This window comes from Manacus candei, unplaced genomic scaffold, assembly GCF_025592945.1.
Source record: "Manacus candei isolate 608988 ecotype Guabito, Panama unplaced genomic scaffold, ASM2559294v1 h1tg000036l, whole genome shotgun sequence".
Lineage (NCBI taxonomy): Eukaryota > Metazoa > Chordata > Aves > Passeriformes > Pipridae > Manacus > Manacus candei.
In genome coordinates, this window is record NW_026138084.1 from 667326 (window position 1) to 693080 (window position 25755).

Here is a 25755-nt window from a genome sequence, read left to right on the forward strand (position 1 = left end):
CCCCTTGGTACGTGGCATCTCATCTCTGGGCTTTCTCACTACCAAGAGCACAGGGTCAGACCCAGCAGCTGGGAAACACATCAAAGCTGTGTGGGGCACCAACCCCCATGGAAAGGCAGGGAAAGGAAGGGGGCACAAATGGGATAGATGCTTCTCACCAGCAGAAGGACCCACTGTCAGCAAGAGGCTCACAAGCATTCAATACTATGAGGGAAGGGTACCACAGTTCAAACCATAGGCTAAAAGGCAGGGCTTGGAGAGAGAAACTTGAGCAGATTTACCAGCTATAGGGGAAAAACACAACCTAACTGCATTTTCCCACTACTAGAAGCTATTAGTATGTAAGAGCAGATGCAAACTGGTGCACCAGCACTGCAGTGCCCAGAGGAACAAGCTGTGCTGGGACTGCAGGAGGTCTCTGGGGTTGCAGCCTGCTTGAAGGGCCAGCATGGGCAAAGGAAACACAGGACAACTTCCATCACATCCCTAGGGATCAAAAAGCGAGGCATAACTACAGGGAGATTGCTAGCTGGGATTAGCAAAGCAGAGAGGGATGGCAGGAGATCATCATCTCAAATGGGAACAGAATAAATTATTCTGTGAATGCCCATGAGCAAGTGCAATGAACTTCTGTTGTTATGGAGGCCACGTGCTGAGCCTCACAGTGCATAATCACCCCAGGCAGGCCAGCACCCTGGCTTTGATCCTGCCTAAAAGCTCATTTTTGGGAAGGATTTCATCACAACAAACGTCTTTGATGTCCTGCTCCCACCCACAAGTACTTTCCCAGCCCTTGGACACACGTGGCTCAGGGACTGCCAAAGCCAGGCACGTCCTTTTTACATATTTAGTGGTCCTCTGGGGATTTCTTTCCCAGTGTCCTCTGAAACTGTGTAAGCCTTTAGCATTGAACATGTCCCAGAGTAACATTCCACAGCTCAGTGTGTGCAGCAGGAGGAATTCAGATTGGAGCTTGGCTCCTACTCGTTTTATTTGTTAACATTTACTCTCTGTAACCTGTTCCTTCTGGTGGGAGAGACAGTGAGATGCTCCTCTCCAGTCAATTCCTCCAGTTAGCCATGATTCCACAACTTAATGATAGTTTTTCCAACAGAAACAGTCCCAGCCAGTACAGTTTCTCATCCAGAAACTGTCACATCTTTGTCCCCTTTGCCATTCCCCCCTGAACCTTGACAGCTCTCCCAGGTTTTCTTTGGAGAGGTGGAATCAGAAGCACACACAGCATCCAAACCACAAGCGTGTGGCAGATTTGCACAAAGGCATAATGTGGTTTTGGTTTTGTTCTGTTTTCCTTTCCCCATAATTGCTGTTGTGTAATTTGTTCCTTGGACTGGACATCAAGCTGCTCTTTTCCAAAAGATTACAATAGGTTGCCAGTTCAAGGATGACCCTCAGGAACTTGCTGGTCATGAGGTGCAAGTGAGAAGCCCAGGAGTCAGTGCTGGAGCCCACCTTGTCTTCTCTGTCAGTGATGGCTGAAGGGGCACATCACAGCCTTACTCCACCACTCTACATCTGACCATGCTGATTCCATCTACATTTTCTCTCCCTCGAATTCAGAATTAGAAGGTTTCTCTGTAAAGTTTTTTGTGCCTTCTTTTCCCAAGCCTCCCTTCAATGTGTAAAAAATGCTTTTTATTGAAAATGCTGACATATTAACCCTCTGCCAGCCTTTAAGTACCAAAGCAGTCCTAGGCAAGAATCAACACTCCCTGTGGAGGAGCTGTGTGTGTTGTCCTGCTGGTCTGTTGCCAAAGCCTCTTTTACCAACATTTCAAGTCAGGACAGATCTCAACATGGATTGCCTAGCCAAAGTTTACCTCATTTACAGGCAGCTTTGGCTTTTTGAAGGATGCTCTTATACTTGTAACAACTTGCTTTATCCTGATTTCTAGCCAATGACTACTTCCTCGTGGTCTTTTTTCCATGATTGGTGTGAGTTTGCTACAAATCTCCAGTTCTTAAATGCTTTCCCTGCTGCTGCCAAAGACTGTGCTAGACTGTAAGACCATTAAAAACCAGTGCCTTTTGTCAAACTTCTCCACAGTTAAGTAGGTTTATTTAAGGTTTTAAACTTTCTTTCTTGTGTTACTTTCTTGGCTTTTGTTGCTCCTAAGAGGATTCTGAATCTAAAGATGCTGTGATCACTGTTACTCTTTGAAAACAGTATAAAAAACAAGCCCTGGAACACAGCAAGAGCAGCTTCATCCCTTGCATGAGTTTCCAGATGAGGTTCTCCACAGGGCAGTCATGAGTGGTACCCAAAAATCTAGTCCTGTTGTTGTGTTCCTTTTCTTTTGCTGAGGCATTCCCTCAGGTACCACTGCCCTCCTGGGCAATGACACATCCCTTACATGTGCCACTGCAGACAGGGATGTCATTCCACAGGGAGTCTTTGGATACTCACTGATGGGGTGATCTCGATCCTGGCAATAGTCTTTAGTGCTTCTGAAATTTGTACCTCCCTAATACAAAAGCCACTCAGTCTTGGCTTAGCCTTCATTATGACAGATAAACATCAGTCATTGGAACAGAAATCAGTGGTTTTCCAAGGCCAGAAATTTTGACCTCAATACATTTAATGTGGGCAACAGAGCGTGGAACCCAGCGGTTACAGATACATCCGATGTTTCCACAACAGAAACTTCCCTGCAAAAATATAAATTAAATAGAGGAGATAGAGGTGGGGGAAACAGTGAATAAAAAAAAAAGAGTTCTTTAAGAGGATTATTAGGGAGCTAGAATGCCCCAGTGCTCCAGCTAGCACTTGGGTTAAAAGGCATGAGTTAAAATGTAAAAGGTAAAGTGAATGTAATAAAACATAGCCAGTGGTAGATGAAAACAAGGAGAAAGGGGGGTAATAGAAGGAGAAGACATAAAAAACATCCTCAACTAACCATGTTAAATGCAAAGTTTCTTCAGCTACAAGGAAAAAATCTAGGTAGAAAGTCTAACAGTAGCAGAGGCTCATTATTAGAGAGAGTTAAAAATTAATAAAGCAGACAAAGTGGAAGCCTTCAATAAGTGCTCCTACTAGATAATGGTAAAGAAGCAGGGTCATGTACTTTCATCACAGGAAGGTAATTATGTGCTTTATAGTTTGCTAATGAGCCAGCAAGACTTATAACAGGGCTAATTGTGAGACTTCTGGGTCAGCAGCCTGAGGGATCTCTGGACACTGCAGCATTTACAGTAGAGCTGGGAGCACAGAGGGGGAAAGCCCCAAATTGACCAGATTCAGAAACAAAGCAGCTCCACCCAATGCTAATCTGGGTTTTTGAAAGGGCCCAGATGCATTACAACCACGTCACTGTGCCCAGGCAGAGATGCATTTAGAGGAGCAAAGGGAAGGCTGCAGGGGCGAGGCAGAGGGAAAGCAGGAGGCATTCAGGGGATGAGATATCAATAAGGTGGAGTGCCAGGCATCAGGACAGCCCAGGGCACAGCTGGGATCCCTGTGTGCCTCCAGCTAATGCAAGTTTTGGCTCTGTGACCAGCAGAGCAGGGAGGGGTTCCCGCCAGCATGACACAGGCACCTCTGGGATGATAAAAACATGGGAAGGGTGAACAACTGTGGGGCTTACAAAAAAGCAAAACCTCTTCCTGGATAAGGCACAGAGGCTGTATGTTTTGCACCACTGAAAAGGACTAAGAAGTGAGTTTAGCCTGATACACAAGCACTTCTGAAGACTAGAATGTTGTAATGCAGTTTAAGCCAGCAGAAAAAGGCAGAGCAGCAGCAGTGGGAGACAGAAGGTGAGGTTAGGTATGGGGGAATGGTTTCAAACTGAAAGAGAGCAGGTGTGGATTAGATATCAGGAAAAAATTCTTTCCTGTGAGGGTGGTCAGGCATTGGCACAGGTTGCCCAGAGACGTTGTGGATGCCCCATCCCTGAAAATGTCTAAGGCCAGGATGGATGGAGCTCTGAGCAACCTGGTCTAGTGGAAGGTGTACCTCCCTACAGCAGGGGGGTTGGAATTAGATCTTTAAGGTCCTTTCCAACCCAACTCATTCTATGATTTCATGATCCCCATCAGGAATCATAAGTGATAGATTTATTTCCAAGGGGGAGAAACCACCACCAGAAGGGCTTGGACAGTTTAAGTACTACCAGCGGATACTTTTGGTGTTGTCAGACGGAGGCAGGATCTCTTCCTGAAAGACCTCTTTAGCTTAGGCAATTTGCTGGACTTGGGAAGGGGATGTGGGTGAATTGTCTGGCCCCTGTTGCACAACATTCCAGCTAAATGATCTCACAGTCCCATCCACATTCCCTCCATGGCTTGATGGGTGTGTGGGCAGAAGGCCTGGGGCAGAGGAGCCCTGTGATGCAACCTGAAGCCACCCTGCAGCTCCTGCTTTTACAAGCCAGGCTGCCCCTGGTGTGCATGTGGGAGCAGCACCCAGCCTTGTCCAAAGGCCATGATGAAACCAAAACAAGTCCCTGCAGCAGCTGCCAAACAGAACTGCCCCAGCTCTGAGCACAGCCCTGTCTGCTCTCAGGAGCCAAACTGGAGGCATGAGAGCTCTTCAGTGCCAGCAGGGCTAAGGAAGAACTCTGGGAGCAAGCAGGGACAGCCTTTCTGAGCCTCTCCCCCTCGCTGGCTAACCCAGGCAGCCACCCATTGCTCACCATCGGTGAGCACGGGCTAAAGGCAGCAGAGGAGACCAGGTCTGTGCTCTGTGTTTCATGGATATTGTGAGACAGCACTAGCAAACCTTCCCCACCTGTGCAGTCCTCCAAGGAAGCATTCCCAGAGCAGGACAAGGCTGGAGCACCAGAGAACAGGCCTTTGCCCAAGCTCCCTTCAGACTAGCCTGCAGAAGCAGACCCAGATAAACAGGGATTTCCTTCAGCTCAGCAGTTTGTCCTGTTGTCCCCTGCCAATGCTCAAATTGCAACGAGGTGAAGATGATGGGTGGGAAGGCGGGGGGGGGGTCGTCTTCTCCTCCCTAGGCAGCATCTCAAGGACACCTCTGAGTCCCCTGTCCCTCTTCAATTAAATCAGCATTCATTATTGATTTGGTTGAGCCTTAAAATAGCAATCCCCAGAGCAAGTCCCTAGTAGCCAGCACAGCCCACTCCAGGCTCAGACTCTGTGGAGCCACACGACACATGGAACGAGGCCTCCACAGCTGAGGAACTCTGCTCCTGCCCCAGAGCTCCCCAGGATGGGGGGATCTTGGTCACCACCCCAGAGGACTGGAGGCAGCCATTCAAGGTCTTGGCTGTGCAGTAGGAGTGTGAGAGGACAGCCACGAGTCTCTCCTGCATGTGTACCAGGGCTTCTCCATATTCCTCCAAGGAAGAGAGGAACCCAAGGCTGGCACAGCCTGTGGAAGGCTCTGACACTCGATAAAACAGGTTTGAGAGCAGGTCCATGAAGCAGCCTCAGAGATTGCTACATGGGCACCAGCCCACCTGGCTTCTCCCATGGGACTGAGGAAAACAATCATGTGTGAAGCTCTCTGCCCACAACGAAGGGTCTCTTTAGACAGAAGAGGGGAAGCAGGGAGCTCTCTAAAGCTACTTCACCAGACAAGAGAGGGTCACACAACAAACTTACTCTGGAAACTAGCAACAGAGAGATCTCCTGGGCACCACGGGCAGGAGAGAGAAAAGAGAACAAGAGTGCTGTTAAAACAGAGACAGACAGCTCACCAGGTGAGCTGGGGAGGTGGGGCTCAGCACACACCTCCATGTGCTGCATTCCCATGGCAAGCTGCAGCACCCTCTGTCCCCCATCCCCATCCAGCTCTCCAGCAGCAAGGTCTGGCACAAAGCCTTTTCCAGAGGGGGGAGGTAAAGAATGTATTCAGACAGGTCCAGACCCTGCAAGGGTGAAGCTGGGGACGTGTGGACGTGTTCTTCAGCTCAGGAAAGGTCCCTTCTCCTCCCCACATCTTTTTCAGCCACAACGGAGCTGAGGAACCCCTCAGTTCAGTGACAGTGCTGAGAACCAAAATGAAGTGCCAAAGGCAGGACAGGCTCTGCCAGGCTCTGAGAGGTGCCTGTTTAAAACACTCCCTGCTTGGAAATTTGTCCAGTGCCCTGCCTCCCTGGGCACCTGCTCCCTCTCACAGGGTATCTGCTGCTTGGCAAACATGAAAACTCTTCCCCACAGCAGCTGCTCACTGTGGACATCACAGAGCCTTCTCCCAGGCTTACATTTTGGGGTAAAACTCTGGTAAGGATGCAGCCCTGGGCTTCTCTCCTCTCCCTTGAAGGACAGAACCCCTCCTTGTCATGGGTCCAACTCACCATCCAGCACGCAAGAGTCACCAGCCAGTGTAGAGAGGCTGGGGATGGCCAGGCTGCAAAGACTGGGTCTGATATTTGGCCAGGAGCTCTTTACTTCAGCAGCCATCTCACCAGCTGGCCTGGCCCATAGCAGAGACAGCTGCTAGGGAAGAGGCTGGTCCTCCCTCACCACCCATCACAGCCCAGAGTGCCCATCCCCTGCCCCACTCACTCTGCAGGCTGGGCAGACTGGCATCCTCAGGCTTGGTTTTCAGCAGGTGTGGGAGCCGTGTGTATCTGTACCCAAAGCCACAGCCCTGGCAAAAGAGATAAGGAAAGATCTTAGAGGTTCAAAAACAGTTGTGTTTTGCTGCTACTCTAAAGTGAAATGCTCAGTGTCCCACGAGCCCCAGGTGCTGGGAGGGGCTGGGATGCAGGATGCTCACCCGCCACAGCCTGACGAGGATCCAGTTGGTCTGTGCCCAGGGTCGCTGCTCGTAGGGAGCCAGGAGGTTCTTCATCATGGAGATCCGCCTGCCAGACAAGGACATAGGTCAGCCCACAGGGTTTGGGAACAGGGGATTAAACAGGACACACAATAGGACCCACAGAGCTGGGGCAGAGCAAAGCCACAGGTATAAGGGTGACAGAAGGCTCCTAAATCAACTCCAGCACCGTGCTGCAGCTCCGGGACCCTCAGTGGTGCTTGGCAGCCCACTTGCTCGCTCATCCAGCCCTGCCACCACCCCAGCCCTGCCCCAGCTCCCCAGGAACAGGCAGGGCAGCACTTACTGCTCTTCTGGGATCCTCTCCACAGCACGCAGCGAGTGGGGGTAGCAGACGTAGCTGGCCAACGCCTGCATCAGGGAGTCCCGGATGTCTGAGGAGGAATGAGAAGGGACTAGGCCAGGCACCCAAGGACACACAGGGAGCTGTGGGGGGGTGCCAGGGGCTGGGAGGGACTGACCCTCACGTGGAGAGGCACACTGTCCCAGCTGACATGGAGAGCATGCTTATGCTCTGACAGCTAAGGAATAACCCCAGACTGGACATGCAAGTAGCTGGGACATGAGTCCTGCTTTCCAAAGCGTATCCCAGGTCATGTATCTAACCCTGGACTAAGAAGGACACACCAGACAAGGGCAGTGCTCAGCCTCTCTTTGTATGTGGAGGCATAAAGCACTCAACAGATTCAGGAGACAGATCCCAACAGAAGTCTGGTGAGCCACTGGCAGAGGGACCGGCCAGACCTGTGGCACCATCACCCCAAAGCAGAGGAGTGCAGCTTTACCTGTGCCCACAATCCTCGAGTCAGCAAAATGCTTGGCCAGGATGGCAGCAAGGCGCATCAGGGTCTCGTCATAGCCTGCAAGAGAAGGAGGGAGCAGGGGTCACACCAACGGCCTGATGGGAAGCCCTGTGGTCCCAGCACTCCTGTGGACATGGTACAGGCCATGGAATTCATCCCTGTAACAGCTAGCTGCAGCTTTGTTGTGTGTCTAGTTGTCAAAACAAACAGCTGGGAAGACACATTCATCTCCAGGAGAGCCTCTCACCTCAGTCTGCAGAGTCTGAAACAGTTACTCAGAGAAACATAAAACCATGCAGTCCAGTCGGACACAAAGGAGAGGTGCCTGGTGCAGAAGAGGTTGAGTAACACAAAGAAGATCTTAGAAGACAAGCCATGTCCAGCCTGCAGGCCCTAAGAAATCTGCTACTGCTTAATTCTGCTGCTGCCTGCACAGCAGGCACAGCCCCCACTTAAAGGATGTGAACACTTCAGCTATGTCTCGTTGGTGGGAACAGAAGCTTTTCTTACCTTCGTGGGCTCTGGAAAGCACAGAACTATTTGCTAAGAGCTCAGCAGGGTCACTTAGCCAGGAAAGCACAGAACGTACCCAGAGGAAATCCACCTAAACACAGACTCCTGGCACCATGTGGGTGGTCATCTCCATAGGAACTTACCCAAATCCCAGGGGAATTTGAAAGCAGTCCCAATTTCTGCACTCACGGCACATCTCCTCCCACCCAGAAACCAGAAAGCAATGGCATGCACTGCTGAGGTACTCACATCTTAGAGCACCCCAGCCCATTCCTGATACTCCTTTGGAAACACAATCCATAGCTGCCAGCAATTTTCACTATAGCCAACCCTGTGAGAGCTTTGGGCAAGGCATGGGCTCCCTGTCTGAGTACAGTGACCAGAGGGTACCCGCTCAGAAAGCAGCCTCAGCACCTGCCCAGCACACACAATGTAGTGGTGCAGCACGTCACAACCAGGAAAGGACACAGAAGGGGTGATGCCCAACATCTGCTACTTCTCCATAAGGATGTGACTTTATCAGGACAGAATTAGCAAGGCCTCCCCATGCCCTCACCTGGAAGTTCCTCCATGCTGTTTACAGGGCTGAAGTAGTTCTTGAGTGCACTGTAGCTGTTCATAGCCACGCTGAGGTAGAATTCTGGCATGAAAGCGAAGAGCGAGCCTGTCCTGTCACCGTGCTCGATGGTGCGGATGCACACCCGCAGCAGCCAATAGATATCCTGCATCTTCTCCTGGCCAGGAAGAACACAACAGTCCCCAGTGAGTTTTGTCCAGCTCCTCTTTGGAGAAACAACCATCAGCACCACACTTAGACCTCAGAAACATTTCCGCATCGGAGGTGTTCCTCAGACCGCTGCTCTGAGTTCAGTAACCTGATCTGTGCATTTAGGCTTTTCACAGAGCCACAGAACCTTCAGGTGGAAGGAACAATCTGAGATCTCTACACCAACCTCAAGCTCAGAGCATGGCTCTCATCAATGTGATGGCTTTGTCTCACCCAGCATTTAGACCCTCCAAGCACTACTCCTTGCCAGTGTGTATCCAACCACACAAGCCTGGTGGCAATAAAAGGAAGTGAGTTTTGATTCCAAGGACGCTGCTGAAAGAAAGCAGACACTAGAAAACCCAGCAGAAATCTGCTGGAAAGGAAGTTGGTCCATTGTAGGGATTAAATAGGAACAGGCTGAAAGCTCACACCAACTCAGATCTTTGTAATAGGCAGCCACAGCCTTTCAGGTTCTGTGCCAGCCATTCAAACAGATTTACTGTCCTGAGGAGCCTCTTGTTTCTCTAAATAAAACTCTGGGGGTCCTAAATTAAAACCAGGAAATTTAAGGGCATCTACATAACTGGAAACTATAAAAATGAGTGCCAACAAAGTCATAAAAAGAGGAAATATTATTTCATATCCTGCAATGCCAAGAAATAGCATAAGCAATAACTACTTGCATAAAAATAGATGGAGAAGGGTTAGACTTCTAATTAAAGAAAAAAGTAAAATTAGAGGTGCAGATAAGGGATTTTGTTTGCTTAGTGGCTTTTCTAAAGTGTGTTGTTACCACCTTTGGGAGATTTTCATGGGTTTTCATGGGTTCTGTAAATTAGACTGAACTAGTGCAAATCATCTAAAATGATTAAAAGACATTTTTATCTTGACACCAACACACATCTCAGCCAAACTGCTGCTTTCAGGATAAAAAGCAACTGTGCAGACAACATTAAGTTAAAAGAAATGCTGCATTTGGTTTTATTAAGACTTGACAACCTCAAAACATCATTTCAGGTATTGCCAAGCTTGAAGAAAGCCTACACCAAGAGGATACAAAGATGTGATTACCCACAGTGTGATGGATAAATACAGTGTTGTAATAAAATAAGCTGGAATTCCCACAGGGATGTTTTGAAGGCAGGATTATGTGCTTTAAAACGAAGAGTGTTTTTAAGCTGTAGCATTCCCTTTTGTCTAACCTTGAATCCCTCAGCTCAGAATAAACCAGTGACTAATTCCCCTGAGGAAGGAGCAGCCTCTGCTGTGCTGTGACACAGCACAGAGTGGGACTTCACCTCTAGACAGAGCCAGGCTCTTTCTCTCCATCACCAACAGCAATGCCTGCAACACTTACACAGATGTGATCCTCCAGTGCACACAATTCCCAGGGACACAGGAGCCACTGGATGGATGGATTCATTGAGAAAGAGCAGGATGGCTGTGAGATGGAGCCCTGAAGGCACAGGCTCCTGGCTGCAGCTACATTTGGCTCCACAGCAATCTCACTGGGCTCTCAGGGCACATTCCACACCCTGAGCCAGCTCCTGAGCTGCTCTCCAGGTGGACCATGCAGACCAGAACAGCAGCACAAGCAGGGAAGGCTGTAACCTTTGCTCCCAGATGCTGCTGATTCATCCAGAAAGGTGACACTGCACTCCTGATGGATGGCAGCACCTGCCTTTAGTATGACAATGGATTATCCAGAGTCATGAAGTGTTTCTGCAAGGGCCATCATAGCCATACCTGCAGTGCACCCTGGTGAAGCCCCTCAGCCTTTCCAGAGTAGTCTGGGAAGAAAGGATTCTTTTGTGGCAAGCATGGGCTATGCTATTGCATTTGGAGATCTTCTCCCTCCAGTATTGTGCCTTGCAGTCCTTCTCAGGAGTAAAGGAGAGGACAAGCAAAGAGCTCATGAGCCAGGATCAGCCACTATAGCTCTGCCAGATGCATTCATGAGAACTACTCTTCCCCTCCCTGTTTACATCCTGGGACACATGCAGAGACCCTGCTGCCTCTGCATGTTCAAGGCAACTAGTCTTCTTCCCCAGGTACAAAAAAAGCTACAGAGATGGGGCAAGGCAATGTGCAGGGGAAGACAGAAAAAGATCAGCAAAACTGCTCACAAGAAAACAGACCAGAGATTTTATCCTGGAAAATGGTGAATTCAGAGAAAAAGGGACAACCTGTGCAAATAGTCACTGCATTACTAAATGCAGAACACACTCTCTATGTGGAAACAAAGTGAGGAAGAGGAGAACACCTTAACAAAAATCCCTCAGCTTGGATCCTGCAGATTTCAGGAAGAGCAGCAGCAGTGAGATCCCCTTGTGATGCACAGCACAGCTCAGTGAAGTGGTCCACAGCAGCCTCTATCCTCTGACATGTCCTGAGAACTGAATCTCCTTTCGACCTGTACTCTTCTGTCTGCAGAGCAGATGCCACAAGTGAAAGCCCAGAGCACCATGCCCAGCTCAGATCAGACTGGGCTGTGTCCTAACAAACACTACAGGACCAAGGCTGGGACAGGAGTCTCCAATGCACAAGAAGGGATAATAAGCCCCAAAGATCATCACCACTGCTTCAACACCAGGGAAAACAACACTTGTGGCATGTGAGCCAAGCAGCACTGATGCTCACTCACTGGTCTCCTCTGAGCTGCTGGAATTACACTCCTGCTCACCTTTGAATAGATGGTGACATTTATCCAGGCGAGGCGCCGGCTTAGGTGATTGAGCTTCTCAGAGAAGACCTTTTGGCTCTTCAGCAGTTCCTCATGGATGTCTCTCCTCTGAAAAGAGTGCAGAGATGTGAGGCAGATGTCACTGCCATTTACAGCATCCTTTTTCAGGGCTGGACAAACAATGCAAAAGCAAATACCACCTTGGGGCTACCTAGGGAGCATTGGCAGGAGGGAAAGGGGACAGTAGCTTTTCTGTGGATGCTCTTTATAGCACTGATTCCCACTCCTTCCACAGAAAGGGAGGGAGTGGAAGTGGGAGTCCAGAAACACTTACTCTCTTTGGGCAGCGGCTGATTTTTTCCTCTGTGTCTTTCAGTGCCATGGCATATTCATTCACATCGTCTGACACACCAACCATCTGTTGGGAGAAGGAAAGGGCATATACAGTCACTAAATAAGCAGGAAACAGAGTCAGTGTGGAAGCCTGGATGTTGGGGAAATGGATTCCTACATAGCACGTGCTGTTTACCTTCCCAAGCTGCTGGTGCACACTGAGGTTGTACATCATCACTATCCCATCCAGGACTTCCAGAAGGGAGTTCTCAGTGATGGGTTGGTCTGGCTCCTCTGGGGGTCTGCCCAGTAAGAGACCCTCGTTTCCATGGGTGCCTTCAACTGCAATGCATCCCCAAGACAGAAAAGAAGTTCTCAGCACAGCATTTTGGCACCTCAGCTTCTGCCTTCACCTCTCTGAAGCCAAAGCCCTGTTGTGTCTCTGTGCCCCTTCCCAGCCCACATGAGTCACTAGATACACTAACACACCATTCCCATCTCGCTGCCTGCATCAGGTTGACCCATAAGATCTGTTCAGACAGACCCAGGCCACGTAAGTTCAACTTCCTCAAGCCCTGTATATGCTTGAGAGGCCTGCATGGCCCAATGCAACAGCAACAGTGCTGCTCCTGCACACGCCATCTCCTCCAGCTAGTCTGTGTTCAGAGCAAATGTGGCCACAACTGCCTCTGAACCACCTCTCTGCAAAGCCTCACTGCACGTGCAGGAACCAGGCAGGAACCCTACACACAGAGAGTGACAGCACCACCAGCATCATGCTCAGGATGGCAAAGGGGTCTTTTGGGTCTTTGCGGACTTTTGGGTGTCAGCACGTCCTGGGAATGAGAAGGAGCAACGCTGGCAGCAAAGAGATTCCATTCCTCTTGAGAGTACCGGGAGCTGGAAGATGCCATTCTGCCAGGGACCCCCTGGGCCAGGGTAGCACACAGCAGAGTACTCACTGTCCTCCTCTGTGCGCTGCTCCACGCTCAGCGTGCGCACCTTGATCTTCTCCAGGGCGCCCAGCGGCCGCCGCGGGTTCATCAGGCTGACGGCTGCCGTGCTCAGGAACCGGTTGGCACGGCCCAGGGTGGGGGAGCTGAGCCAGCCAGGTCTGGCAAGAGCTCCACCGATGGCCAGGGCGGCAGAGGGACGCTGGGACTGAAAGGAAATGAAGGGAGAAGCAGTTCCAGCTGTTTGGTTACCTGCTGTTCCTCCCTTGTCTCTGCAAGGATGTTGGGATAGATGTCCAGTGGCCACTGGAAGATGAGCGGACACCCTTCCTATCATGGTTGGGCCAGCAGTGCCAGGGTAGCAAATGGACAGTCCTTCCTCCAAGGGCACATGCCAGGCACAAGCAGCAGATCTGCACAGCAAGGAGCTGCTCTGTCTGTCATTGCCTTGCACCCTTCCAAATGCAAGCACCATGAGCTGCCATGGAGGGGGGGTGCATATTCAGATCAGTGGGTAGTGAGAGAACACAGCAAAGAAAATGTTGCTGCTCAAACTTGGGACCCTGCTCAAACATCCAGGACCTTGCTGATCTCCAGTGACTCTCATGCAAGTGTAGCTGTTTATCTGGTTGCCCATGGACTGGTTACAGTCCTGACCCAGACATTGCCTTCTTCTAAAGAAAAGCCTCTCTGGCCAGAGGCTGAACTTGCTGCCCCAGCACCAGGACCCCTGCAGGTGATTAACATAACTCACCTGTGCTGCTGATGTTGCTGATTCCTCATCTTCATCAAGATCATCCATAGTCACTGCCTGTAGCTCTGCAGGGTCAATCAGGACATTGGCTTTTGCAGCCAGGTCATCTGCACAGAGCACAGCAAAGCAGCTGTGAACACAGGAGTCACCCTTCACTTCCCATGAGGCAGCCCTGGGCTCATCCTCTCTCCTGCTTTTTGGCAGTAGAGAAGCAGTCAGCAAAGCTGGATGGTGTATCAGAACCTTCCCCTGGCTTCCTTCCATGGAACAAATCTGCTCTCACTAACAGAGACCAAGCAGTGATGGGTGCTGCTCACCCAAGACCCATTTCTGCTCTTGGTCCTACCAGCTACAAATGGGATAACTGAGGAACCAGGAAACAACCACCAGGGCCAGACTAGAATAGTGCAGGGAAGGAAACTCTGTGCCTGAGACAACTTTTTAAGCATCCAGTTCTTCAGTGCTGTCCCATGATGTGTCCCTAACTCACTAGGACTGAGACTCACACCGGAAACAATCTCAGCCCAAAGGAAGGCTGTGCTGATGTCTGTGCTGTACAAAGCCTAAAGAATGTCATCTCTAATCCATAGCTCTGTCTTTAAATCTCTTCAGGATACTTTGGTAAGAGACCAGAGGAGATTATGTAGTTCTTAAGTTAAGTAATCTAATTTTGAAAAAACTAGGGATTAACTTGAGACAGAGAAAATGGTCCTAATCTTGCAAACATCCTGGGGAGGAAGAGACATCTGAGCAAAGGTAAGTGGCACATTAGCCAGAAACCAGAGACAAATCAAGTCCAGTGGAATGCCAAGGGGTTTCTAATCCTTCCTTAAGGGAGGCTTTGGAAGTTTATTGCCAGAGTGGGCTGCTTACAAACACACAGCTGCAGTACATACACAGGACTGCTACTCCTTGCCCCGAGTGGTACAGCAAGTAAATCCTGGACATCCTTCATGCCCAGTAGAGCCAGGCTGATGGTCAGTGCTTTGACAGCTCCCAGCCCTTGGCTGTGGTGCAGCAAGAGCAAAACACCAGATATTCCCAGACTATCCCCTTCCTCCAACTGCCACATGCCCCATTCAGGGATACAAACAGTAAACTGTTCACTTGAAGGACACTCCACCCAATAGGAGCGATGTCTTCTTCAGAGTAACCTGCACCTCATTAAAATTCAAGTCTTCTCAAATTTAATCAAAATTCATTACCCACAGCTCCCTGGAATGTCTCTTGGGTGAACTTCAGCCAGGACCTGGATGCAGATATTGGAAATGAAAGCACTTACCTTTCAGAGTCTTCTTAAGATGAGACAGGAGTCCTCCAAGTCGCTGAAGGTCAAAATAATCCACCTTCCCATTATAGAAGAGTTGAGGAGGGACATAAGCCTCTAAAGCAGAGAAGATTTGTTTTTTCCATGAGTCCCATGCACAGGATTCACACATATATGTATGGCCTCCTAAGGCAGACCCCAGGGGCCATCCTAGACTAACATTTATCAACAAGATTTTTGCCATAAAAGCACGAGCCGTTAAGGCAGGGGTGATTTCCACAGTGGAGGAAGCATTAGATCCATGCAGAAACAGGAGCAACCAAGGGCCATCAACAACAAGCCTCCCAGCACTTCCTTCCTCAAACCACAGGCACTGGGGTAAACTGGATCATCATAAGACTTGGCAGTTCTCCACCTGGCTACTCCAGCTCTGACACTTAGTCCCACATGGATTATAAAGCACTTATTGAGTCTAGGGAAAGGGTCAATCTAAAGTAAGAAAAGGGAATGCCAAGCAGATCATGGATGCACAGGCAAGGTGGGGTTTAAGGGTGGGAAACAAATTGGCACTGACTCAGTTCCCCCTTAATTCCACAGTCTGGGAACCACAAAGCTAGACAAATATCTTTCCCTAAACTTTGACTATGGGATCACTGAGCTGCCCATCCACAGACTCATTATCAATACTGGACTCTGCTCCAGAGCAGAGAGGGGGAACTGACAAACAGCACAGGTGTCCCTTTTCAAATCTCAGGTGTGGAGGTTAATTGGAATAGAGCTGCACACGGGAATTTCCCAGGGTGACTGGGAACTACAGTCTCAGAGTGAGAGAAGGCTCAAGCACCCATGAGAAACACAAAATTTCCATCATTCTGGAAAGCACTACTGAGAAGCGAACCTTGTCCTAACCACAAGGTTAGGACAACCTAACCTTCAAAGCCTCTCCCCCAGGCCTCACCTTCACTGCTCAGGGCAGCTGGGGTCTTTGCCTTGTGTCCATCCCAGAAGAAGCGCAGGGCAGCAATGAGGCGGTGCAGGAAGCACACCATGTACTCTGGTGGGCACAACACAGTCAAGTTCTAGGGCAAGAATGAGAGTCCAACCATCAGGGCAGGTGTGAAAATGCATCTCAGTCCCAGGGGCCACATGGAGGAGGCAGAAACTTTGTGTTCTCAGCCTTACTAGCATCTCTAGCTTCCAGCTCTGGTAGAGAGCCCAGTCCTAATGGTAGGCAGCAGTTTCCACCTCCAGAAAGTCCTGGGCACTTAAACAACAAACTGGCCTGACAGAGGAGTAGGAGGGATAACACGCTCCACCACCAAAGATGGGGCTGATGATAAACACAGAGATGCAGGTGAAGAGAGGGTTTCCTGCACCAGTGGATGCCTACCTCCCAAAGCTGCAGGCCAAGAGCCTGATCCAGGGCCAGAACAGTCCTCACCCAGGCAGTGAAGAGGAAGCCAAAGCTCTGTTGTAGCAGAGCACCCCACAGCCATGCTCCCCAAGGGGCTATAGAAGGACATTCAGCTCCCACCTAGGGCTGTCCCCAAGGTCCACTTTCCTATAAATCACTGCATAGGACTGGGATAAGTTGCCTGGTTTCTGGCCTCAGATCTCCCTCCTCCTCACTCCCTGCCATATCTAGGCCTCAGTGGATCAACTGCTGGAAGCAGCCCAGCCAAAAGGGCATTGCTCCCAACCTGAAGGTGCCGGAGGCTCGTGGGAAGGTTGGCCCTTTGACTTACCCCTCTGTTGCTAGCATTTTCCTGAAGAAACTTGCGAAATTTGTTTAGGAAGATGTATCTGGAGGCTTCCCCCTGGCAGAAGGAAAATCAGGTAGTAAATCTATGCCTTACAAGGCCCATCATGTGGAGATACTGTCCCCAAACATCCACAGAGCGCTTACCCCTCCTCTGTCCTTGTTGTTCAGCAGCAGCTTCAGAATCTGAACCTGGAGACCTTCCACCACTAAAATGGGGACACACGTCTACCATCAGAAAACAAGCACTGGAGAGCAACTTAACCCCTCTTAACCCCAACTGCAGTGACCTGTCCCCAAGAGAAAGGCTACCTCCTTAGCAGAGGGGCCCAGGAAGAATTAGTGCTGGCAGAAAGCTAATGAGAATTTTCTCCTTCACCACCTAGCAATAAATTCATTCACAGCTGAAAAACAACGCCCCTGAAGGCGAGTTTTGGTTTGCCTGTGGCCCATGATGGGGAGCTGCAGGTCTGTGCAGTGGGGTCCCAGCAATCCTGACCTGCCACCAGAAAATAGCATGGCTGGCTCCCACCCCTGCAGCACAGCCTGTCCTGACAGGAACACAGCTGGACTTCAGGTAGTGAAGGGGATTTGGAAACAGCTCAAAAAGTCAGTCCTCCCTCCTGGCTGCACAAAAGGTGTGGGATCTTGGCAATTTCCCTCCTTCCTCACAAACCTTCAATGCGTTTCTTGAGCCGCTGGCAGCCTCTCTCATATGCCCGACGCCTCAGTCTCTCCTCAGCACTTTCCTCCTTCACCTCCTTACTCTCCTTGCCCTGGTTGGGGAACAAACAGTGATTAGTAGGAGACCACAGCACAGAGAAAATGTCTTGCCAAATGAAGAGCAGAAACTCCCCGAAACAATGTACCAGTGTGTGACTGCAGCTGGTAGCACACCTGAACAGACCTTCCCCAGCCTTCTAACAAGTAAGGGCAGGAGATCTTTTGGGGACACCCCTATCAACCTGTATTTCCTTAGACACTGGGAGGTTCCCTTCCCAATCTGTTGCCACAGACGACTGTCCCCCTTCTTCTGTCTGAGCACCACACCCCAAACATCCCCTCTAAGTGGACATAAAAGATGACAGGGCAATGGAAAAGCTACAGCTCCGCAGGACCCTCCAGTGCTAACACAGCTGGAAACAAAGGCCATTCAACCTCCTCATCAGAAAATGACAGGGACATCAGGCCACAGTATTTCTTCAGACTCCTTAGTGGATGTGCCTGTACTCACCTCTTTGGTGAAGCGGTTTGGCCACCACGTGGTGGGAATGAGCTCCTGCAAACCTGCCTCCTCCACACGCAGCGGGCTCTTGATGTAGAAGAACACAACAGAACGGAGCACATCGAACCTGCAGCCGAGTTAAAGCAAGCACAGGAGCTACACTGGGAGCAGGCACGGGGCACGAATCCAGGGCTGTAGTGAGAAACCCCTTTCCAAACAACCACTGCAAGATCCAGAGCCCCCTTCTCCCGGGAGAAGCCTCATGCAGCTCTCACAGTGGCTGCCCAAATGCTAAAATAGAGCTACACTGCTCTGAAAGTGGCTTTGCTCTAGGGATACCAGAGAGGTCAATCAGGTAGAAATGAGCTCCTCTGTGTTGGTAGGATGTGGCCTATACAACATTGCTCACACCCCTCAAAGCAGGACTTTGTAGAGATTGGTGTCAGGCAGAGGAGACCTAAGATATGACCTCTCAAAGACAGGGTGGTTTCTGCCTCCCACGACCTGCAGATCCTTGACATGTCCTTGGCTGCATTATTGAGGGAAGGGAAAGCTGAGACAGGAGGAGGCACAAAGGATACAGAACATTGCTGAGTAGGTATTTCCTGGATTTCTCATGCTTCAAGACTGCAATGGTGAGCCGGAGGTAGTGAATCTAGGGAAACAGGAGAAGCAAAAGTGATTCCATCTGCAGAAGATGATACAACTCTTTGATAGGTACAATATGACAAAACTGCCATCTCTGGATCAAACAACTGTAAAATCCAAAACCTCATGTACCTTTGGACAAGGGGACATAACAGAAGCTGGCTAGTCACAGATTCCTGAGGATTCAGAAGTGCAACTCACTTGTAATCCCAGGTCTGGGATGATGGGGGAGAACCTGTAAGCCCGCAGCAGGGACATCAGTAGCTGCTTGAGGCACTCATGCACTTCATATTCCTGCGAAAATAAGAAATACATTGAAGAACAAAAACATGGGAGTCAGGAACTGCTATAGCTCTCAGAGTGTGACCTTAGAAGGAAGCATTCACTTCTGAACTGAACAAGCAGGTGCTCTGAACCCACAGTGTCCATCTGACTCCACAGGAGAAGGCCCAAGCAGAAGTTGGTGCCAACGCTTTGCTACATGGAAACAAGTTTTGCAAGTAAAACCAATCCTGAAGTCATCTACAAAAAGCCAAAGTCCCAGCCCCTCTTTGTTCAGCAGTCACCCATCCTCATTATCCCCTGAACCTACCCAGTGCAGGCAGAACCAACCCAGAAAGGAAAGAAGTTATTCTTGCATAAATGTGATGATGAGGAGTTGTCTTTTGAGTCCAACTCAGAGCCAATCAGCAGGATGACAGTCAACTCTTCCACAAACACAGCAGCCCTACCAGGATGTCCAGCATCACTTCTAGGATGATGGGCCTGAGGGAGTCATGACATTTGTCAATTAAACTTCTCATGACAGCTGGCTGGGCCAGTGCCCTTATCTGTTATCTGTTACCCAAAAGGGCAGACATGCTGCCTCCAAGCAGATCCCTGGCAGTGACTGGCTCTGTGTAACCAGCCAAGCAATCCGGCAGCAGCAGATTCCCAGTGGTAGCAAAGGCTGCCTCAAACAAGAGTCCCAGGAAGGAGTGGCTTCATCCAACATGGACAGGAAGGGAAGCTGGAGGAAGCCTTTCCCCAGTGCAGGAGGTGGTGACAGTGCCCACTTCTACCCCAGTCCTGCACACTCTGGTCGATCTCTTGGAACACACAGCAGCATTTAAGACCTTGACTGTCACATTAGCACTAACAACATCCAAGAGACCATTTCTTAATGATAAACTTGATGTTTCCAGAAGCAGGCAGTCATTCACCATTACCAGTTTCTTCAGTAGTAGGAGAAGTTTAGAAATTACTTGTTAACTCAATGCCAGTCTCACCATTACCAATTACTCTGCATTCAACCCTCATTCCCTGTGTGTGAAGCAGTTCTCTCACCAGTTGAGCTAGGTGAGAGGGTGGTCTACCACAAAAAAAAGGTGTATCTTGTCACCAGGAGGGGAAAGAAGTTGAACACTACCAGCATTTCCTAGGGAAAGCTCCTCAGCACCTCCCAGAGTCTCCCTGTGATCCAGCACCCTAGTAACTCACCTCCATAAGAAGCCACATGAGATCCAGTAGCTGTTGAATAAGGGGGTGGGCCTCCACTGCCCCTCCTCGCTCAAGGATGCTCAACAGGAAGGTCATGAGCACATCTTCCACCAGGTACACCTTGCACTGCAGACAGAGAGGCTGGGTCAACAGTCCTCCACGGCACAATCACTTCCCAGAGAAAGCTGAGGTTTACTTTGCCTTGCAAGAGCAAAAACAAGCACTACAGAAGCTTGTAACGGGCAGGCAAAACTCACCATGAGAGGGGAGAAATAATTGAAGATGTGAGCTAATGTAATCAACACTGTGGGTTCCCCCTGCAGCTGCCACATGGATGTGTCCTTCTCCACCAGCTTTCCTTCCTGCAATGACAAACCCAGAAAAACACACAGCTTGTATCCAACCAAATCCACCAATCCTCCAATGACTGAGTGAACCAGAGGCCTGGAGCAGCCACTGTTTGCTGTTCCATGCCTGACTGCAGTAAAAACCTCGAACATGAGAATTTAGGATGGCAAAGAAGCCAGGCCTACGCCTCTAGAAAGCTGTAGTGCAGTCCAGATGTCACTATCAGCCACATGCAGGCACTTTGGCAATGTTTTTCTAAAAAAAGGTTAAGTTTGCATGATAATTTGTAAATGGGAACCCCTACAGAGGAAGATGACTAGCAAAGCAGGCCTCCATTCAAGCCAAGACCACAGCAGATGGCTTTCCCTATGTTTTGGGCATAAACAGATCTCTCATCCTAGTGGAAAATAGTGTTTTCCAGCAAAAACAGTTCTCAAGGCAGGCCTGCCAGAATTTCACCACATCACTGCACCAGGACACCAGCAAAAAGTTCAGGATATGAACAAACTGCTTTCAAGGGAGCAAAATCAAACCCAGAAGTCCTGACCCTAACAAACATCACTTCTTGAATACTGGCAATGAACTTTCATAAGACTGAGAACAACAAAGCCCAGTATGATTTAAATTAAGCCCTGGAACTACCAGGAAGCCCATTTTGCAAGGCAGAGAGCTCCAGGGACATGCACACCCCATGCAAAAGCATGCAAGCATTTAGAGTCTCTGGTGTATGCAAACATCTGAGCTGGCAGCATGTGCTGAGAAGAGCAGAACCACATTCCCCAGCGTGGTGCCCCTCGGACCCACCGTCACATCTATTCCAACATGGATCACATTCTTCAAGTAGCCCAACAGCTTCCGAGCCTTCACCAGGTCTGCCACGGGAGGATCCTGCAAGGGCCGGTACCCTTCCACTGGATAAGTAGGTGAGTGTTAAGGGAAAATGCAATCTGATCCTCTCAGGGCTTCTTTTGTTTGTGCAAGGGAAAGACTGTGTGTCTGTTTTACTCTATACCCATGCACACCTCAGTCACAGTTCAAACCACAGTGCCTTCTAAATGGACGATTAGCCACAAGCTCTTATCCCCACTTCCTCAATATTGCAAAGCAGCAAGTTTTTCACATCACACTTCTGCTTGGGTGAAATATTTTTTTATCAGAAGGACCAACCTGACCCCCTGCTACAGCTACCAACAGGCAGAGCCAGAACTGCTCTGACAGGAGCTGAGGGTTTCACCATTCACAGAGGAAGGCAGAAGGCAACACTAATAAATGTCAGAGGTCCCATATGGCTGGAAGGTAAAAGAAATCAGTGGCCAAGAGTCTCAGCAGCACAAGGATTTCAAAAACTGGAAAGTGAGAACTTTACAAGATCTGAATGCCTGGAACAGGCAGCCCCCAGCTGTAGCAGCAGTTGCTGACTCAGAGCTGAAAGCAACTCTCATTTCTGAAACTGATGTTTGTGTCCTGCAGTTCTGCTCCAGTTGAGGGGGTATCTGGTTCTTCTCTCCTTGACTCTGCTCTGCACACAAGTGCCAACAGCAGAAAGTGAACTGCAGTCAGGTCTGTATATTCTACAGCCTCCAAAGATGGTCTCAGGACAGGCTCTTCTTCCTTCACACCTCCTCTCCCCACACCCAAAGGATATCGGAGCGGACGGCTTCCGAAGTTAAAAGCAACAGACTCCTTGAAGGAGAGGCTGATGGCAGGGAAATAAGCCATTCCAGCCCCCCTCGTGATGTTATCGAAGGCAGTTCCCAGAGACATGCCATTCCTGAAAGAAGGAAAACCCACAGGATTTTAGTCACAGCAGGAGGGGTCTGAAGTCAGCTGAGCAATACAGACATCTGCATTCCCCTCCCAGCAACTTGCCAACATGGATATGTCAGTCAGTCATGCCTCCTGTCACTGTTAACCTGGCACACACGAAAATGCCACAGCTCTGCTGAGTAACAGCCACGGGAAGCACAGAGGCATTCCCATTTTCATATGAAGGCACTGGAGTCTGCACAACGTGCAGAGCCCACTCAGGTTCAAGGGCAACCCAAACCCCGATGAGATAACTAACCAGCAGCACATTTCAAAGGCAGGTGACTTTTTGGCCTCATCTATTTGATGTTAGTGCAATGAAAGACAATGTTTTCAATCTACTCTTCCATAAAAATGACATGGACCATCTAACAGTTTTTAATTTCAACTGACTTGTCACAGGCCAGGGCCAGAGAACAATTCTCATTGTGCATGGGAGCTGGAAGCTGGAGATTTATCACCCTTCCCACAGCTCCTTGTGAATTTAGGGCAGGCAAGGTCTACACTGACCACAAAAGCCATCAGTGTGGCTCAGCCAAGTGTGGCATTAAAGCATCACAAGATGCTTTCCCTCCAAAATCCTGGCAAACTTTACACACACTTTGTAGCTTGAACATCTTTCTGCCAAATGCTCTCAACTGAACTTAGGAGACCCAACAACCCATTCAGATGGTTTCTGGACAACACAGAAAAGCAAATGCCAGAACTACCAAGGAACTTAAAGGGGAGAGGGCAGAAACAGGGTTCAACCTGCTGAGCAGTGAGGAAACCTTTATGTTACACACAGACATCAACAAAGCAGGAAACAGGACAAAGATGCTTACAAGCAGAAAGCAATGGTGCCCTCATCGAGGTCTATCAGACAGCTGACGATGTCTCCTGCTGCCCAGGACTGCAGCAAAGGGAGAGAAAAGGTTAAACATATTTCCAAGGTGTTTCCACATCAGAAGAAAACTGCAACCCAACCAATCCCTTGTGATTCAGGGTTGAGGGAGAGTTTCTTCTCACAGCAGCTCACATAGCATTTTCAGGCACTTCTGGAAGCTGCACATCAAGCCCCTGATTAGGATCATTTTTCCCCTCCAGCACTAGGAACATATATTTATCCCAACAATGCATCATGCACTGATGTGCTACAGAGAACCAGAGCCTTCCAGAGTCTGACAGCAGCACTATGCTGGGAGTCAGTCTGCTGGGGTTGCTAAACAAAGCACTCAGCATGTCCAGCACCTTTAAAGTACAAACAATTGCTGGCACACAGCCCCCCAGGAGCAGGCTGAAGCAGGGAGGAAAGCCTGAGGGCATTTCACAAGGCCCAGCAGAATCCAGCGAGCAGAAGGAGTCACCTGCTTTCTCCTCCTTCCTCTCCATCCCGTTCCTGGGAGGACAGCTACTCACTTTGCCATAGTTGGTAGTAGTCACATTCCACTTGCGCACCCTGTTTCCATCATAGGCATATGAATCTGGAGTATCTCCAACTCCTTCCTGCACCAAAGTAGGAAAGAGGAGACTCAGACCAGACCAAGCATAAAAGATCCCTCTCATTGCAAGAGCACCTTTAAGGGGGAGATCAGTAGACAGGGAAAGCAGCTGACATCAAACATGCTCTGCCTGGGAAAAGTCCTTACTCTAGGAGTGAATCCAGTAGCCTCTGATCTTTGGTTCAGAGAAATATACCACTCTCTACTCATTTTTGGGTCAGAAGAAGAGTACTGGCATCCTACAATTCCAGTTTCTGTCAAAGCAGCCCCCCGGGATGCCCATCACTTCCCCTCTCATATGTTGCACAGTGACAAGTTAGTGAGTCTGCAGCTGATGTCCCTTTCCAGCACCAAACATCCTGCCTGGTGCCTGAGAAGAGCTGGCCTGGGCCTGCCTCTCCTGGACAAAAAAAACCCTTAGCATCAGCTGCTGAGGGTCATCCTGAGATGAGCTGCCAGCATTGCAGAAACACGTAGGTTCTGGAGAAGACACCAGCTGAAAGTCAACACGTAGCCGTGGCTACGTGCAGTAAGAGTACAGCAACACAGCCAGCCTGCAAGGCTTTCACACCACACACCACTCTGTGAACACAGACCAGAGAGTCTAGTAAAGACTCTTAAAACAGACCTGGCATTTCTAGTGTGCATGCTGGGCACAAAATGCCAGCGGGGCAGGAGCACAGCACCCGTGCGATGCTCCACACTGACCTAAAGAGCAGTGGAGAAACACAGAGCAGCCCTGTGCCACGTGCAGCAGTTACACTACCTCCTGATTAAATCTGCAGTTGAGAGTACACCAGCCAATCTGCATGAGTCCCTGGGAGGAGATGAGCACCTCGTAAATCCATTTCCCTGAAAGAAAAAGAGATGACACAGAGTGAGTTCCTGCCACCTGGATTGTTGTTAAGAGAAGCTGAACCTGACACTGCCCCCACAGAAACAAATGTGGCACACAAAGGAGCTCTGGGACATCCCCAGGATTCCCCTCCCACCCGGTCACTCTGGCATCACACAACCCTTCACCCCTCTGACTTCCTGAAAAAGTCAGTGGATGAGCTGGAAGATTTGGAACATATTCAGGATCTTCTGAACTCTCTAGTTGTGTAACTCTCCACACATGCTTCCTGAGGTATTTTCTCAAAGCATCACTGGTTTATCTCCTTACCTTTATACACGCATGTTGTGGCCCTGATGGACCCAAAGTTACTGTGGCCAATCACCTGGACCAACAAACAAAAGATATTTTAGAGTCAGGCAAAATAATAGGTTTGTTCAGCCCTCCCCGTTTTCTCTGTCCTAGCCCTCAAAAACAAAGCAAGATGGAGAGCTATTCACAAGGACAGTGTTGGGAAGAGAAGGGTCACCTTCCCCATCCCAGCAGCTGTACTTGGAGCTGACTGGCCCTGGGGAACCATTCAGGTCCTTCCCACAGCTCATCTGTACTTGATAAACCCCAGTGAACCACACAGAATGGCAACAGTACAATGGCAACACAGTGGCAGACAGTTCCTAGTGAACTGAGACAAAACTGTACATAAAAGTGACAATTATATGGGAATGACATCTGAATCCTGGAAAAGTTAGAACAAAACTACAGATTCAAGGTGTCCAAACTAAAGCCCATGACTGACAGGTAACATGCTGTCCAGGAACTCGACCCTGTTAATTCCTGACTCTCACAATCTCAGGACAGATCATGAAGAAGAGATGAAGGTAGGAACAAGGAATTCACAGGCAAGCCAGTCTGATCCATTCCTGAGGGTCAGCCAAAGTGAGCTACAGCAGGTGACTAAGGGGAAAGGGGAGACCAGGGCAGCCTGCATTGCTAGGGGCAAAAAAACAGGCATAGATTAAGGAGGGAACGAGCTCAGGGGCAGGGGATATGTGTGCTCGGTGAAGGGGTGAAAGGAGTGCAGAAATTACTGCAGTAAGAAAGGGTTAAATTCCAGCAGATTCCTTCTGTTGACATTTTGCATGAAGAACATCAGCTAAGGAGCAAGCACAGAGTTAGTGGAAACAAAGGAGAAAGGAAAGCCTCAGCTTTAGACTCTTTCTACCCTTTAGTAAGACCAAAGGAAGGAAGGAAGAGGCAGTCTGATGGAGGCAGGGACAGGAAAGCTGGCTGCTGGCCTTTCCTCTGCTTAGCCAAGAGAGTCCCTGGCCAA

At 49.5% G+C, this 25755-nt stretch overlaps 1 protein-coding gene across 3 annotated transcripts in view; it reads right to left on the reverse strand.

Moving 5' to 3' along the window:
- RNF123 (ring finger protein 123) overlaps positions 1-25755 on the reverse strand; it is a 48623-nt gene that overhangs the window by 16070 nt on the left and 6798 nt on the right. For all 3 annotated transcript variants that reach the window (XM_051793148.1, XM_051793149.1, XM_051793147.1), the window contains 26 exons: positions 24756-24810; positions 24357-24442; positions 23508-23594; positions 22934-23001; positions 21949-22074; positions 21108-21222; positions 20213-20317; positions 19956-20081; positions 18678-18770; positions 18410-18483; positions 17838-17955; positions 17280-17379; positions 16751-16812; positions 16590-16661; positions 15803-15923; positions 14860-14961; positions 13578-13684; positions 12833-13031; positions 12067-12212; positions 11872-11955; positions 11538-11645; positions 8642-8819; positions 7555-7629; positions 7056-7143; positions 6710-6797; positions 6496-6580 (listed from right to left, as the gene is read on the reverse strand). In XM_051793148.1, coding sequence (XP_051649108.1) covers positions 6496-6580; positions 6710-6797; positions 7056-7143; positions 7555-7629; positions 8642-8819; positions 11538-11645; positions 11872-11955; positions 12067-12212; positions 12833-13031; positions 13578-13684; positions 14860-14961; positions 15803-15923; positions 16590-16661; positions 16751-16812; positions 17280-17379; positions 17838-17955; positions 18410-18483; positions 18678-18770; positions 19956-20081; positions 20213-20317; positions 21108-21222; positions 21949-22074; positions 22934-23001; positions 23508-23594; positions 24357-24442; positions 24756-24810 — 2668 coding nt within the window. The remainder of the gene's footprint in view (positions 1-6495; positions 6581-6709; positions 6798-7055; positions 7144-7554; positions 7630-8641; positions 8820-11537; positions 11646-11871; positions 11956-12066; positions 12213-12832; positions 13032-13577; positions 13685-14859; positions 14962-15802; positions 15924-16589; positions 16662-16750; positions 16813-17279; positions 17380-17837; positions 17956-18409; positions 18484-18677; positions 18771-19955; positions 20082-20212; positions 20318-21107; positions 21223-21948; positions 22075-22933; positions 23002-23507; positions 23595-24356; positions 24443-24755; positions 24811-25755) is intronic.